General features: G+C 42.3%; 2 protein-coding genes across 4 annotated transcripts in view; both read right to left on the reverse strand.

Annotated features, from left to right (window-relative positions):
• Positions 1-1,444, reverse strand: part of LOC103018917 (L-lactate dehydrogenase C chain) — a 49,354-nt gene extending 47,910 nt beyond the window's left edge. For both annotated transcript variants that reach the window (XM_028164690.1, XM_007174840.2), the window contains exon 1: positions 1,319-1,444. In XM_028164690.1, coding sequence (XP_028020491.1) covers positions 1,319-1,444 — 126 coding nt within the window. The remainder of the gene's footprint in view (positions 1-1,318) is intronic.
• A 3,527-nt stretch (positions 1,445-4,971) lies between these two features.
• On the reverse strand, positions 4,972-15,381 carry LOC103019556 (L-lactate dehydrogenase A chain). 2 transcript variants are annotated; one of them, XM_007174843.2, is made up of 8 exons: positions 15,276-15,381; positions 12,962-13,111; positions 11,030-11,147; positions 9,867-10,040; positions 8,901-9,074; positions 8,121-8,238; positions 6,419-6,542; positions 4,972-5,714 (listed from the first exon to the last, which is right to left on the reverse strand). In XM_007174843.2, exons 2-8 carry the CDS (start codon positions 13,085-13,087, stop codon positions 5,550-5,552), a joined length of 999 nt encoding a protein of 332 aa, XP_007174905.1. In that variant the 5' UTR covers positions 13,088-13,111; positions 15,276-15,381; the 3' UTR covers positions 4,972-5,549. The 2 variants fall into 2 exon arrangements, with proteins under 2 accessions (XP_007174905.1, XP_057408942.1); XM_057552959.1 differs by lacking the exons at positions 6,419-6,542; positions 15,276-15,381 and having other exon boundaries at positions 4,972-5,592; positions 8,144-8,238.
• Between the last annotated feature and the right edge of the window lie 254 nt (positions 15,382-15,635).

Here is a 15,635-nt window from a genome sequence, read left to right on the forward strand (position 1 = left end):
GAGTGCCAAGATCATTCAATAGGGAAAGGACAGCATTTTCAACAAATGAGATAACTGGATATTTACATGAAAAAGAATAAGGTTGGACTGTTTACATTATACTATAGACAAAATTAACTAAAAATGGATCAAAGGCCTAAATGTAAGACCCAAAACTATAAAACTCTTACAAGAAAAGAGAGGGAACGCTTCATGACATTGGATTTGGCAATGATTTTTGGATGTGACACCAAAAGCACAGGCAACAAAAGTAAAAACAGATAAATTGAACTACATTAAAATTTAAAACTTCTGTGCATCAAAGGACACAACAACAGAGCGAAAAGGAAACCCAAGGAGTGGGTGAAAATATTTGAAAATCATTTACCTGATAAGCAGTTAACATTTAGAATATAAAAAGTACTCCTACAACTCAAAAACAAAAAACAACCCAATTTTAAAATGGGCAAAAGGACTTCCCTGGTGGTGCAGTGGTTCAGAATCTGCCTGCCAATGCAGGGGACACGAATGCGATCCCTGGTCCGAGAAGATCCCACATTCTGCGGAGCAACCGAGCCCGTGTGCCATAACTACTGAGCCAGCAAGCCACAACTACTGAGCCCGTGTGCTGTAATTACTGAAGTCCACGCGCCTAGGGCCCGTGCTCTGCAACAAGAGAAGCCACCGCAATGAGAAGCCCGTGCACCACAATGAGAAGCCCACACACCACAATGAAGAGCAGCCCCCGCTCGCCACAACTAGAGAAAGCCCGCACGCAGCAACGCAGACCCAGTGTAGCCAAAAATAAATAAATAAATAAATAATAATAAAAAAGAAAAATAAAAATGGGCAAAAGATTTGAAACATACATTTCTCCAAAGCTATACAAATGGCCAACAAGCACATGAAAAGATATTCTGGAAACAGAAAGGAAAATTAAAGGACTTCCATTGTTATTTTATCAAATTTGGTACTTTTTATTTTATAATGAGAATGTAATGCTTATATAATTAAAAAAATTTTTTTAAAGTATAAGCCATTGGGAAATATGATTTTCACCCATTACTCTTCAAGGAAGGCAAAGTGCTGAATCACTCTAACAGAAAATGTTATACTATTAACAAAATAATATAATCAGTGTGTCTCCTAGGAATAAATTTAAATAGTCTGGCAATGCCTAACAGATGGTAAACTCCAAATAAATGTTTCTTAAATTGTGTAAAAATCAGATGATACTTATTTGCTCCAAGGGATTAACCCTGCAACCTGCACTCATCATCATCTACAAGACCTATAAGTGCTTACTTATTTTCAGCCACAGTACAGGCTTATCACTTACCTTCAATAAGATACAAATAGCACAAGCCATGCCTACAGCACCAGTTCCAACAATGGTGATCTTACTCTGGGAGACTTCATCTTCCTCAATTAGATTCTCAATAAGCTGCTCCTTGACAGTGGACATTTTGAGAACCTGATAGGGATAATGCAATTTCAGTGGAATCAAAGTCCCTGAATTAATCACTCTCATACCTACCGATGTACTAACCACACTGAACATCTAAGGAACTACCTCTTGAGTCTGCAGAATTTTGGAGCCAGGAGTAGGGAGAAGCCAAAAAAAAAAAATTCCTGGTCGAGGGGTGGAACACAGACCAGTCTATCTATCCGTATTAGGGATTGGGGAACCAACAGGTTTTTAAAGGTTCTCCCTGCCCCCAGCCACCATTTTCGCTCCAGTCCCAGTCACTCACTAACGCTTAGCGTGGCGCAACAGTACAGACAGCCCGAATGCGCAACGCACGGCCGTTACGTTGCTTTTTAAAATTACACCAGGAAAAAAAAGACTGCCAAGTCCGTTGAGGCGTGAAACCCAGCGACAGTTACTCCCTGAACCGTTACGCAAGCACGCTCCCACGCATGGCTCTCCTCCGTCAGCACGCAAGCTCCGCCCCCCGGCCAGCCCGGGCGCAGGCGCATTGGCTCAGGCTTGTCCTCTGGCCTGAGCGGGGCCTGTGGTTATCTTCTCTTAATACAGGTGGAATTCTAGACGGTCTTGAAGAGTGTGCAAGAGAGGGATGTTGGCGTGTTGTTTCATTTCCTTCAGCCGGCCTAGGCTTCGGACTGACTTTAGGGCGAAGCTTTTTGGAGGCCAGACTACCACGTGGTGGGCAAGGGGCCAGGCTCAAAGCCGTCGTGGGAAAGAACTCTCCTGGGAGCGCCCCATAATCTCCAGCGGATCAGCTAAAACCAGCATCCTGAGGACAGTGCTTCTAAATCTGAATTGATAGTAGCTAGTGGAGGCGAGATTGAAGATGGGCAGGGCAGCTATCTTGGGACATATGTGGCAGAGCTCAAGGCCTGAACCGACCTAACTTACCTCTCTATGAGAGGGCATGCTGAAGGGACCTGGGCGCCGAGGACGAAAAGGAATTTAAGGAAAGAGCAGACTTGGGAATGATCAGCCTGAGTTTCAGAAACAAACTTTTCAGTGCACTTACATGCCCTTGTCCGAGCATTTATTTGCAGGAATTTAAAAAATTCTGACTAAGTTCTATAACTTAAGGACTGACTGGTGAAATAGTTCGAATTTCTCTTGAGAGAAGAGGGTAGTAATGAAAAGGAAAGGCCATGTCTAGTTTTCTAAGGGTTGATTTTAATTTATGCCAAGGATTTATAACTCACAGAAGGGGACACAACCTCCTCTGTCATCTTTTGTCATCACTTGCATTTGAATCCTTTTCAGAATCTAAAGGATAATCTATTTTCTGTATCAAAGCCAGTAGTTTGTTTTTAATGTGGGTTAGATCATGCAGTGAGGCTGCTTAAAACCCTTCAATGGCTTTCCATTACACTTAACCAGTTTATTTATTTATTTAAATTTATTTATTATTTATTTATTTTTGGCCGTGTTGGGTCTTCGTTTCTGTGTGAGGGCTTTCTCTAGTTGCAGCAAGCGGGGGCCACTCTTCATCGCGATGCGCAGCCCTCTCACTATCGCGGCCTCTCTTGTTGCGGAGCACAGGCTCCAGACGTGCAGGCTCAGTAGTTGTGGCTTATGGGCCTAGTTGCTCCGCGGCACGTGGGATTTTCCCAGACCAGGGCTCGAACCCGTGTCCCCTGCATTGGCAGGCAGATTCTCAACCACTGCGCCACCAGGGAAGACCACTTAACCAGTTTTTACCACAACCTAAGAGACATTCAAGACTTGGCCAGCTTCTGTCCCTCCAACTTCATCTCAAGACACCACACTTCCCTCCAGCTTTTGGACAGCTTTTTCCTGTTCCATGTATCTGGAAAGTTCTTCCCCAGCCCCTCTCAAAGTTGATTCCTCATTTTCAGTTTCGAACATAAATGGCACTTCCTCTAGCTTTCCTTGACTAATGTCTCAATTACCATCAGCTCCCTACATCTCTCCTGTTTCTCTTATGGCTCTTTTCACAACCTACTACCAGCCCCAAGCAAGGGGTTCACAGGAGTGGCAGTGACTGTTGGTTCTGTACGTACTACCACTTGCTTGTGTGCTTCCTTCCACAGCAGCTCCTGGCCCTTGTACCTCATTTACCACAGGGCTGTGAGCGAGACACAGCTGACCTGGATGACCTCCAGATTCAAGCTCTACACTTGCCTCAGGCCAAAAGAGGGGTAATTTTAGTAGTGACCAAACTCCTGCCCTAGGTGAAGAGGCTCTTCATTCATACCTGCCCAAGGCACATGTTCTGAACGTCCCCTTTGCTTCCTCCACTAACTGGCAACTTGTGTGAGATGAGTCTAAGTCCTGCTTAATCCACTTCCCAAGGTTATTAAGACTAAAATGAGATCATATAACAGTAAAAACAATCAGGGCTCCTAGCAGAGTTGGCCTACCCTTGCCTGGCGCAGGAAGGTGCAAGGTGAACATGGAACACATAATGTACCAGAAAGTAAGGAAGCTTTGTAAGATTAAATCTGAAAATGCATGAAAGATTAGTTTAATGAATCTGTTAAGCATTTTTTGTCACGTTGATACTGGCTAATTTATTGTATGAAATAATATGAAGTAAGGGTAAATACTTTTTTTTTTAAAGACTGAAGATGCATCAAAGTCTACAAAAGGCTATAGGAATAATTGCACATCTCTTTGGGGGTAATTAAAAAGTTCTTAGATAGTGGTAATAGCTGCACAACTATATGAATCCACAGAATTGTACTCTTTAAAAGGGTGAATTTTGTGCTATGTAAATTATATCTTAAGGCTGTTATTTTTTTCAAATACTACAGGAAAGCAAATCCTATTATAACAGCTAATTGTCAAGCCTATGTAGGTTAGTCTTGTCCTTCTACATTTGAGACACATTAAAAAAAACAAAAACAAAAACATAATTCTTTCCCTTACCTAGCTCTCAAGAAGGAAACTTTGGAAAAAATATCCTGGAGGAGTGATAACCATAAAGTTGTTCTAGTTAACCTCTATAAGTATGGTTTTTAGGCCTGGAGAAGGTCACAGTTATAGAAATATTTTGAGGGAAATCTAAAGAAAATTTTTGAGTAGACAACCACCAGGACTATTTGGTTTAAAATTGTTAAGTACCATTATGTTACTGCCTCCAGAGAGTAAAGGTTCTTAAAAATTTTTGTCCCCCTGTAGTGGCCAAGTACCACTGCTTATGTTCAGTTGGCAAATAATGTTTTTTACATTCATGTATAGAATGTTACCTGTGTGAACTGTAGGGTACAAGTTATGATTAGCACTATAATCAAGTTATCTCATAATACTTTGGGCCTTAGTATATTAAAACAATTGATTACAATGGAAATGGTAACAAAACAGCTAGTTAATCTAGTCACACCCTTAATATATTAATTCTTATTAAAGTCTTGTCATTAGAAACAGTACCCCTTAAAAAATCATCATAGTGTTGCCCAAGAATAACCTAATGGCTCCCATTAATATAATTAACAAATAACAGCTTTATCACTTTTTATCTTAATAAATTAGCAGAGTAGTCACTGTTCAAGGTTTATTTATTGTTTTAGTTGGTATAACAGATAGTTGGCTGCATTATTTATGTTGATTTTTCCTTTTTACATTACATGGCAATGTATACTATTCTGATACATATAGTACATAAGATTCTTTAGAACAAGACATAACAATGTCTTGTTATGCACAAGACATGCAACACTGGATTTATAATCAATCCCAGAATGTGATTAATTGGAGAAAAAAAAAGTTGGACTAGGCATCTTGGCTAAAGGAACCAGAAGTTCTATAACACAGAGTTAAATACACATCTGGTTTGAGGGGTAACTGCAGCATCTGCAACATTGTCAGTGGTACCTCTTGAGGAAGTAGAACTATTTTACACGAACCAATTTAGGACCACACAAGATAAGTGCCATGCAGCATCAGGATACAGCTGCAGGGTTTTATGAACCATTCCTATTGCTAATGTTAGGAAATTGATGTTTTTCCTAGGTTGTCTTAACATTACTGCTTTAGTCACAGACCAGATATAAAGGACAATATGCACAACCTCCAACTAAAATCCTTTTGTAGCCTAGACAGTGAAGTGGTATGATATTAGACTTTAAAACTGCAGCTCTTTCTGGATCCCCCAAAGTGTATCTGCACTCTTCTTCAAACAGGCCTGTTCCTCAGGAGTCAGAGTCACTTTCACAACATCTGAGATTCCATTCTGTCCCAAGATGCAAGGAACACTAAGGAAGACATCCTCTTTTATTCCATAGAAACCCTGAGGACGAAATGAAAAATATTTTACGTTTTTTCTATGCATTCTGGGATCTCCCAAGAATTTCATTCTTTACAATTATGAAGCTTACTTAATACAACTTGATAAGTAGAAATTCCTTTCCAGATTTTCAGTTAGGATGTAATGAACAGTGTAAAAGAAAGTCATTAACATAGCAGCAAGATTTCGATTCTAAAAGAAAATCTAAATTATTGCCATTATCCATCGTACTTTGCAATTTTTTTTGGCTGCCCCGCAAGACTCGCGGGATGTTAGTTCCCCGACCAGGGATCAAACCTGGGCCCTCAGCAGTGAGAGCATGGAGTCCCAACCATTGGACTGCCAGGGAATTCCCCGTTTTTATTGTATAACACTTTGGTAACTCTAACTTGAGTGTGTTTTCTGGTTTTCCCAAAGGAAAAAATTTGTTTTATAGTCTTCCACCCATCTCAACAAAATTGAGTAGAGTTTGTCAGTCAACAAGTTATCAAGTATCTATGTGCTGAACACAGTGTTGGTGGACATTAATCCTAAAGCTCAACCGTGTCTTTTCAGAAAAGAAAGTTGCAGGTGCATTAATTTATTTCACTTAAATCAGCGATTGAGGACTTAACATTAATCTAATTGCTTTCTCAGAAGTTTTTTTTTTCTTTTAAAGAACAGGAAATAACGGCATTCAAGTAAAACCTATTACTACATAGACCTACCTTAATCATGGTGGAAATCGGATGCACCCGCCTAAGGTTCTTCATTATACTTTCTGCCAAATCTGCCACAGATAGTCCAATGGCCCAGGATGTGTAGCCTTTCAGTTTGATCACCTCATAAGCACTGTAGGGTAGGGAAGTGTAGGGAAGGACAGGGAAGGGTAGGGAAAAGTAGGGTGGGACGAACAAAGAAAAAAAAAGCTTTCACTGAACATATGCTTTATAATAAATCATTTTTATAGTAAATAATACTATATACATAATATAGTAAAGTTGCATTATATACCTAAGTGTAACCTTTGCACATGTATGCCAGGATATTATGTATGGGTATGTTCACAACAGTATTGCTGGTAATAGCAAAAACCTGGCAACATGCCCAATGCTCTCCAAAAGGAGAATGGATAAACTGTGGTATACTCATACAATGGAATATCACATAACTGTGAAAACAACTACAGCCACATGCGACAAAATGGATGATTCTTATAAATGCAATACTGAATTTAAAAATGCAAATCCAAGAAGATTACATATAGCATGCTTGACTTGGGATTATCTCAAGAGTGTGTATGTTGGGGGGAGGGGTACACAGGGATCAGTGGGAGGAGCACAGAATTCACTCATTTCCAAGCACCAGCAGACTACTAACTCCAACTCAACAAACGCTACAGTTAGTTGACAGCGACTGTCTACGCTTCTTGGGTGGGATGATGGGTTAACAGGTTTTAACTAAACAAATAGAAAAAAGAGGGTCTTGCCTACACCCATCATGATTCATTCTCCAATTCCATAAACTTGAGATCCACACATGGCTACCTTATTTAAAGTAGATAATGCCACTAAGTTGAAAGTTTCCCTATTTGAACAATTTCTAACAGTTAATAATTATTTTCATTTTTTTGTACCATTATGAATATATACCTTGCTTAAAATTTTATAATCATCTGAATAATATAAGAAGCTAGCTGTGTTTCTATTCAGAGACTATTATAAGTTTTTTTTAATGAATTAATTAATTTATTTTTTGCTGTGTTGGGTCTTCGTTGCTGCGCACGGGCTTTCTCTTGTTGAGGCGAGCGGGGGCTACTCTTCATTGCAGTGCTCGGGCTTCTCATTGCAGTGGCTTCTCTTGTTGCGGAGCATGGGCTCTAGGCCCGTGGGCTTCAGTAGTTGTGGCATGCAGGCTCAGTAGTTGTGGTGCACAGGCTTAGTTGCTCTGCAGAATGTGGGATCTTCCCGGACCAGGGCTCAAACCCTATGTCCCCTGTGTTGGCAGGCGGATTCTTAACCACTGTACCACCAGGGAAGTCCCTATATAAGATTTTTAAATTCTTATTCCTAACTAAATGAATCATATGCTTTTGAAGTAAAGACTGAATCTCAAATAGGGTAGACTTAATCTAACTTGATTTATCTTAGTTTACATTACAAATACAGGAAGATTTATCATACTCTAAATGAGTAACCAAATGCAAATGCTATTAGACTTTTAATCTTTTTTTTTTTTTTTTTTTAGGGGGGCCATGCCATACGGCTTGCAGGATCTTAGTTCCCTGACCAGGGACTGAACCCACATCTGCAGCAGTGAAAGTGCAGAGTCCTAACCACTGGACCTCCAGGGAATTCCCCAAACTTTTAATCTTTTAAATAAAAATAATAAGTTTCAACCTTCTGTGTTACAAATTATGAGATCTATTACCTGTCAACCACCTGTTTGTGAACTGCTTTCCAGTGTTCCTTATCTGCATCAGTGCCTAATTCAGGGTGCAGATGCTTCAGGGAGACACCAGCAACATTCATTCCACTCCATACAGGCACTAAAAGAAATAGTACAGAATTTATTTATTCCCATGCACCAGCCAGCAGACTAGTAATTCTGACCCATTCTTCTAAAATTGTCTTTTCTTATCTACGGAGGATTATCTCCTTTTGGTAGGTGGTCAAGACTACCAATACTCTTTTAGATTTTCATTGATTAGATTATGTAAAGCTAAGAATTTTCACTATATTCTAATCTGTTTTCCTAACTTATTGAGATACTATGAGATCATAAGAGGAATTTTCTTGGCATAAGGAATTGAGAACTCTGCACAAATTATAACATCTCTCAACTGTGATAATAAAAGATTTCTTTCTCATACACTCCACTTGGATTGGCTTACCTTTTCAGGGACAAGCAGTTTGAGTCCAAACAGCTGTGATATTAAATGAAGTATCCTAAGCACTATCATCTTATTTAATATGTGTCCATTATAATAAATAAATTTCATTCCCCATCCCGTATACCAAAAAATGTCATACAAAATGGCTAAAATCTTAGCAATTCTTAGCATATAATTATACCAAAAGATAAGATTTCTGGAAACCATCTACCCTAATGAATGGATATCTGATTTAGGCTCTGATTTAGTAACGATACTCCTGTCGATTTTTTTACACAATTTCTTGAAAACAATAAGAGAAAATAAGTTATGCTTACCACTAGAGTCTCCATGCTCCCCAAGGATCCATCCATGACAGCTTAATGGGTGAACTCCCAGCCTTTCCCCCATGAGGTAACGGAACCGGGCTGAATCCAAATTGCAACCGCTTCCAATAACACGGTTTTTGGGAAAGCCGCTTATCTTCCAAGCCACATAGGTCAAGATATCCACTGTGAAGAAAATATTTAGGCACAGATACTACGTGAATCATTAGATAAGGACTGACTACTCAGGATACATGGCTCTGTATACATCTTGATATTGATCATGACCAATCAATATTTTTGTTAATATTTTTAAGCCTCTATACTGTGTATAATATAGCAAATACATTAAGTATTCAAGAAGTGTAGTTTAATGAAAATAAATTGTGCATCAATAACACATTATTGGGACTTCACTGGTGGTGCAGTGGTTGAGAATCTGCCTGCCAGTGCAGGGGACATGGGTTCAAGCCCTGGTCCCGGAAGATCCCACATGCTGCGGAACAACGAAGCCCGTGTGCCACAACTACCGAGCCGGCGCTCTAGAGCCCACGAGCCACAACTACTGAAGCCCATGCACCTAGAGCCCATGCTCCGCAACAAGAGAAGCCACCGCAATGAGAAGCCTGTGCACCGCAATGAAGAGTAGCCCCCACTCGCCTCAACTAGAGAAAGCCCGTGCACAGCAACGAAGACCCAATGCAGCCAAAAATAAACAAATTTTAAAAAATAAATAACACATTATTCATAAACTTATCCCTTATCCAAGATCTTCTTAGGCAAGTAACAAATTTTAAAGTGCAGACTACATTAAAGGCATTGTATCCCTTTTAATGTTTTAAACTTAACTGTTTTACAAACACAAACTCACTCTGAGAAAAATGAAAAATATGAGAAATATATATACAGATTATGATATATATTGATACTATCAGTTTTACTCTAGCTCATCTATCTTTATGCCATTAAAAGTCTCACCTGGATTGGAAACAACAAGCAACTTGCAGTTTGGGCTGTATTTTACAACATTAGGAATGATGAATTTAAAGATGTTCACATTACGCTGGACCAAATTAAGACGGCTTTCTCCCTCTTGCTGACGTGCTCCAGCTGTGATAATAACCAGCCTGGAGTTTGCTGTCACATTATAGTCTAGACAAAAGAGAAACAATAACCAGGTTAAGGCCTTTAAGAAAACGCCAGCAAAAGTTTGTCCCATTAACTTTTTTAATGGACAGTTTTATCAGTGTTTTGCATATGTGGCATATAAATGCCCAGACTCCTCCTTTACTTTTTGGAGTTTTATCACTGTGGCCACTTACATGGAAGAAGAATAACATCAACACCTTCCTTGTATTCTGGTTTTAGTTATGTGGTTGGCTTTATATAACTATGATTGGGGGGAGCTGAAAGAAATAAAATTTATTTCATACTCATATCAAATGAGACACATCCCCCAATTTTTTGCCACCTGAGGTCAATGCTCACACTCTTCCACACTCCTATTTCTACTTAACTACTTAATTGTGGTCATACCAGCTCAGGGATAGGCTCTTTTTTTTTTTTTTTTTTTTTTTTTTAAGCAGGGGGGCAACTGTACACTTATCAAGCATGTCTTGCTTCTAGATACCCTATGGCACAGTGTGGTTAACCCTGGGTTGAAGATAATGAAGGGACTCACCTATCAGATAAATGGTCAATGATTTTCAAGTGTCAAAACAGACTCTATTTGGGCCTATGTCTGTTTCCTGGCTGGTAATTGTAAAGTGTGATAGGGTTAAGCCAAGAATATCTGCTGAACAGACTCATTTACCCTAGTCTCAACCTTGTATTAGTGTATGAAACAAAGCAGTGGAAGTAAGTATATTTAAATATTTGAAGCAATGTGGTAAAATATGGACCTATGAAGCTTTGCTAATTACATTCTAATTCAGATGCTTTCCACATCATAGACGAACTGGATTTCCATTTAAAACCATTTGCTGGAAATTCAAACATTGATATCCATAGGTACCAATGCAAAATTGTTCAAAGGCTCTCTTATCCTGTATAAAAAAGAAATCTCTGAAGAGCTAGGATTTTCAAGCCTGATAAAGAATTAAGTCTAGCATAGAGTGTAATACAAACATGTTGAAATCAACCTTTGCCAGAGACGATTTTTGGTGTTTTAAGGAAAAGGCTGCCATGTTGGAGATCCATCATCTCTCCCTTCAGTTTGTCTTCTATGACATCAACAAGAGCAATTTCATCTGCCAAGTCCTAAAAGACAAAAAATTTTCAGTTCAATGGAAAATTGCTATTTCCAAACTTTTAGAAGGGCATGCAAAATTTCTATATTTCTGGAATAGGAGAGTTCAGCTACTTTATTAACTATTTTCAGGACATACCTCAAAGTAGAGGCAGGCCTCCATTTAAGAGCTGACTCCCAGATGACCTATACATAGGAAAAAGCACTGACCCTCTCTCCAACCCTCTCTCCTCATTGGAGCAACCTCTGCAGGAGGTCCACCACTACTGTACAGAAGCAGAACACTGGATTGGCAGTGACTAACAACCAATTATATAAAACTGCTCTATTTAGTCTCTCAAATTCAGTTTTACACATTGATTTTAGGTTGTTAGCCATTAAATAGATGATATTGATTAGTATTAAGACTTTAAAAAGTGATATTCTGGATCATTCCCTGGTTACATGTTTTCCATATATTAACCAACACTAACAGTTTTATTACATAAAGACAGATTTGTGCATTACAAAATGTTGGTGAAAAATATCCTTTCAGATGAACCTATAAAATTTCACAGGTGCATCTCAGACAAGGAGCACCAGCAACAGCTTTAATACAAATGGAATGAGGACTATTATAACCAAAGAGGTATACTCGCTGAGCTGCAGATCTACCCCTAATCATCTACAGTATAATGAGTGGTCTGGCAGTTACTCTTAGCCACACCTGAGTTAGGGGGCATCACAGGTGTTTCATAGGCTTGGGAAAAATAAATGACATCAATTTCTGAACCAATGGGGAAAGAATAAGAGTTGGTATACTATGTGGTCTACGAACATATAGAGCAACCTGTGTAGTTACAAGACCTTTGCATAGCTCATTTCTGCCTTCAGTCCCTTCTCATTTCAATCCTTTTCTGTTCAGAATCCAGAATTCATCATTTCACTCTCTTATTAGGAACTCCAAATCCGAACTTAAAATATTTTAATATGTAAAGCTGCCTCAATTTCTTTTTCATATAAACCAGGTTTGAGTGCTGTAAAAAGTACTTTTTTTCCCATATTTTTAAAATGAATTAATTTATGTATTTTTGGCTGTGTTGGGTTTTCGTTGCTGCGTGCGCACTTCCTTTAGTTGCGGCGAAGGGGGACTACTCTTCATTGTGGTGTGCGTGTTTCTCACTGTGGTGGCTTCCCTTGTTCTGGAGCACGGGCTCTAGAGAGCAGGCTCAACAGTTGTGGCGCACGGGCTTAGTTGCTCCGCAGCATGTGGGATCTTCCTGGACCAGGGCTCAAACCCGTGTCCCCTGCATGGGCAGGTGGATTCTTAACCACTGTGCCACCAGGGAAGTCCCCAAAAGTACTTTTTTTTAATTCACAAGTTCTCTTTTTCTAATTAAATTTTAGCTCCATAATTGGTACCAAAACTGCTATCTAACGAGGGGGGCAGAGGGGATTAACATGGGTGGAAGACTTCCCACATTCAGTTTAATTTTTACCACGTATATATATCAATTTCAATTCCAAAATTACTTTTAAATAATTTTAGCTTGTTTAAAGGCATGGACTCTACTTTTTCATTTGTAGGCAACTAATGCAGGTTAATAAAGTACTGTGAATTTAGGAAACTGGGTCTCCAGCCTAAAAACCTTTAATTTTTGTAGTTTAGATACTCTTTTGGTATAGCATCATGTTTTACAAGTTTGTTTCACATAAAGTTCTTTGAATGAGTGCATGAACCTAAATATGTGTATATACAATGTGATAATGCAATTCTTGGAGAGTGAGTGGAGGATGGATGGAGTTAAGGTATCCTTGGCTTCCAGAGTGATAGGCTCTCACTTACCTTCATTAAGACACTGATGGCACAGGCCATGCCAACAGCACCAACACCAACCACTGTAATCTTATTGTGGGGGACATGTTCTTCCTTAAGAAGATTCTGAATCAGCTGATCCTTGAGAGTTGCCATATTGGACTTAAAACCGAAAGGAATCTATAAGGGGAAAAACACGCAGTCACTGCATCCTCTTTAAATTAACAATTATTAACCAAAAGGTGTTCTGAAAAAGCTTCTTTTGCTTCCTTTTGGGGTAGCTGCCACTAAAAATCACAAGAGATGACTAAAAAGGGAGAGGGAAAAAAACTTAAAGACAGACAAAGGAGAATTGAAAGGCCTAATGCCAGGATCTGGTCTGACTAGGATCTTGGTGTAAACGTCCTCACCTTGGCGTGGAAAAATAATATTGACGTTTGGGTGTAAGTATAGCCTCCTGAGGGCTCACTCATCTTGACTTGTTAACTCCAAGTGGAGCGGGCCTTTCCTCAAACAAGATCACTGTGAGCCGCCCGCCCAACTCTACTCCCGTCACCAGGACTCCTGCCAAGCCCCTCCAGGACCACAGGTACGTGAGTAAACGGCCTTTGACGGCCTCACCGCGTTGCCCAGCGCCAGGGTGAGCTCTGCTCATGCGCAATCCCTCGTTTTCTTCTCCCTCACCCCAACCCCCGCCCCCGAAGAAGCGGCGGAGCCCGCGGATTTTACGCCCCGCCCAGACCCGGAAGATTAGCAGCTGCCCCTCCCCCACCCACCTACCCATTCAGTATCGCGCAAGCGCATTTCAGAGTGCTAGTGGCCGCCGGCTACCGAGAGGTGGGCCCTAGACCAGACAGCACAGCGGACGCTTGCGAGGCCCCGCCCGTGAGCGGACGTGACCAGAAACTATCCTGCTCTCTGGGTCAGAGTGAGCTCAGAATCAGACTTTAGGCTAAACTAGCGCCCCAAAGCACACACGAACAACGTGAAGCCCGGCTGGCAGCCTCCCTGGCCTGGCGCGCTGCCAGAGCCAGATTTTAAATCGTGATATTAGGAACCCGGGACTGTTAACCAACCCACAGGGAGGCACCTCGTGTGGCTTCTGCCGTGATCTTCGTTGCAAAGGCGTGAGGCCCGGTATGAGGAAATTCTGTTACTACAGGAAGTGCAGCAACAGCTGCAGAGGCCTGAAGCCTGGAGCCCTAAAGTTAATAAATACTTGGTGGAACCCTCGATTTCCAGAGCCGGGGACGGGGGCTTCGACTCTTTTAATCCAAACCTGCACTGCATTCACTGGGGAGACTGTTGTAGATTGCATCCCGAAAGCACCACGTCTAATCTTGACACTGCCCCAAAGGGCAAAAATATCCGAGAGGAATTCCAGGCAGGCAGCCCAGAGTCACCAAGCTGGAAACGAGTCTCTCCTTACAAATCACTGCTATTTCTAGACAGCCTTGTAAGGTTTCTAGCAGCCTGACAGGGGGAAGGGAGTTCTTTCAGCCGACATCTGGTTTCACCAAAACCTAAGCTCTGGGCTGCAGCGCTCCCTTCAATGTGGGGATACGGGTGCGCGTGAAGCCCTGAAGAAAGAGGGTCTACGCCCCAACTCTGCCAGCCACTCACTGTGACCTTAGAGATGCCCCAACCAGTCTTAGGTCCCCCCATTTGTCAAAAGGAGGGGAAGGTACCGGATTATCCTCCTCTCATTACATTGTCTGAGAGGCGGGAGAGCTGGTACCCTTTCGGCTTCATATTTGCATGCACCATGTCTAGCATAGCGCCCTATACATCGTTAGCTGCTTAACACATGTAACTTGCACAAAGAGCACCCTTTTAATCTGCAGGCAGCGGCTGCCCCCAAGAAGCCCACCTCTCGAGATTCCGAGGGTTAAAATGCAACCCGAGCGGCACCCAGCGCCTTTCCGGCTTCCAGAAAGCCGCCCCAGACTGCTGAGGCTTTTTCGGTTGCATGGGCTCCCGGAACCCGACTTCGAGTTCCGTGCAGTTTGCTCGTTTCGAGCCCGGAGGTATGCCCTCACCCCCACCCTTCAGACCTGTAGTCTCCTGGTCCTTCCTGCATCCACCCAGGCCTTCGACCCCAGGTTAGGTGCGGCCACCTCCTTGGTTCCCCAGCCCGGCCAAAGGCCACTGTGCCCACTTAGAGCCAAAGCAGGGTGCGGCCGGGCCCACAGCCCATTTGTGGCATGAGCCACCGCCCAGGTCTCAGGACTTTGCCTCTGGGAAGCAGCGCCCACCCCTCCCGTGAGCAGGCAGCGCGAGGCCAGCTTAGTCCCAAGCAGTCGCTCTCCCCCTCGGGCGCAGTGCGCGCCGGGCCCGACCGTACCGGGAGTGCACGTCGGGCGGGCGTCGGCGGGAAGCGGTGCTGGACCCGGAATTGGCGGCAGCTGCTCGGGTACTCCGACTGGGGAGCGGGAGGGGCCTTAAATAGAACCGCGAGGCTGACGTCAGGGGGGGAGCCGGGCGGACGTGCGGGAACCCACGTGTGGGTTGGGCTGGAGGCGGGCTCCGGGCGGGGCGGTAGAGAAGCCCCGGCGGCGCGCGCATCCTGAGGACCCGCAGGCTGACCGACCCACGTGCGCCGAGACATCTAAAGGGCTGTCCAGAGCCACGCTACCTCTGCACAGAAGTCCGGGCCAGAGTCATAAGCCGCGGTCAAGCCGACCTTCAATTTCCTCTTCCATAA

Source organism: Balaenoptera acutorostrata, chromosome 9, assembly GCF_949987535.1.
Source record: "Balaenoptera acutorostrata chromosome 9, mBalAcu1.1, whole genome shotgun sequence".
Classification (NCBI taxonomy): Eukaryota; Metazoa; Chordata; class Mammalia; order Artiodactyla; family Balaenopteridae; genus Balaenoptera; species Balaenoptera acutorostrata.

What these genes read in the sequence shown, in the direction of transcription:
- LOC103019556 (XM_007174843.2), bottom strand. Translation starts at nt 13,087, where the DNA reads ATGGCAACTCTCAAGGATCAGCTGATTCAGAATCTTCTTAAGGAAGAA. An exon ending in AAAAATCGTCTCTGGCAAAG is followed by an intron (nt 10,041 to 11,029) that starts GTTGATTTCAAC and finishes TCTTTTGTCTAG; the next exon opens with ACTATAATGTGACAGCAAAC. An exon ending in CGATTTCCACCATGATTAAG is followed by an intron (nt 5,715 to 6,418) that starts GTAGGTCTATGT and finishes TTTCGTCCTCAG; the next exon opens with GGTTTCTATGGAATAAAAGA.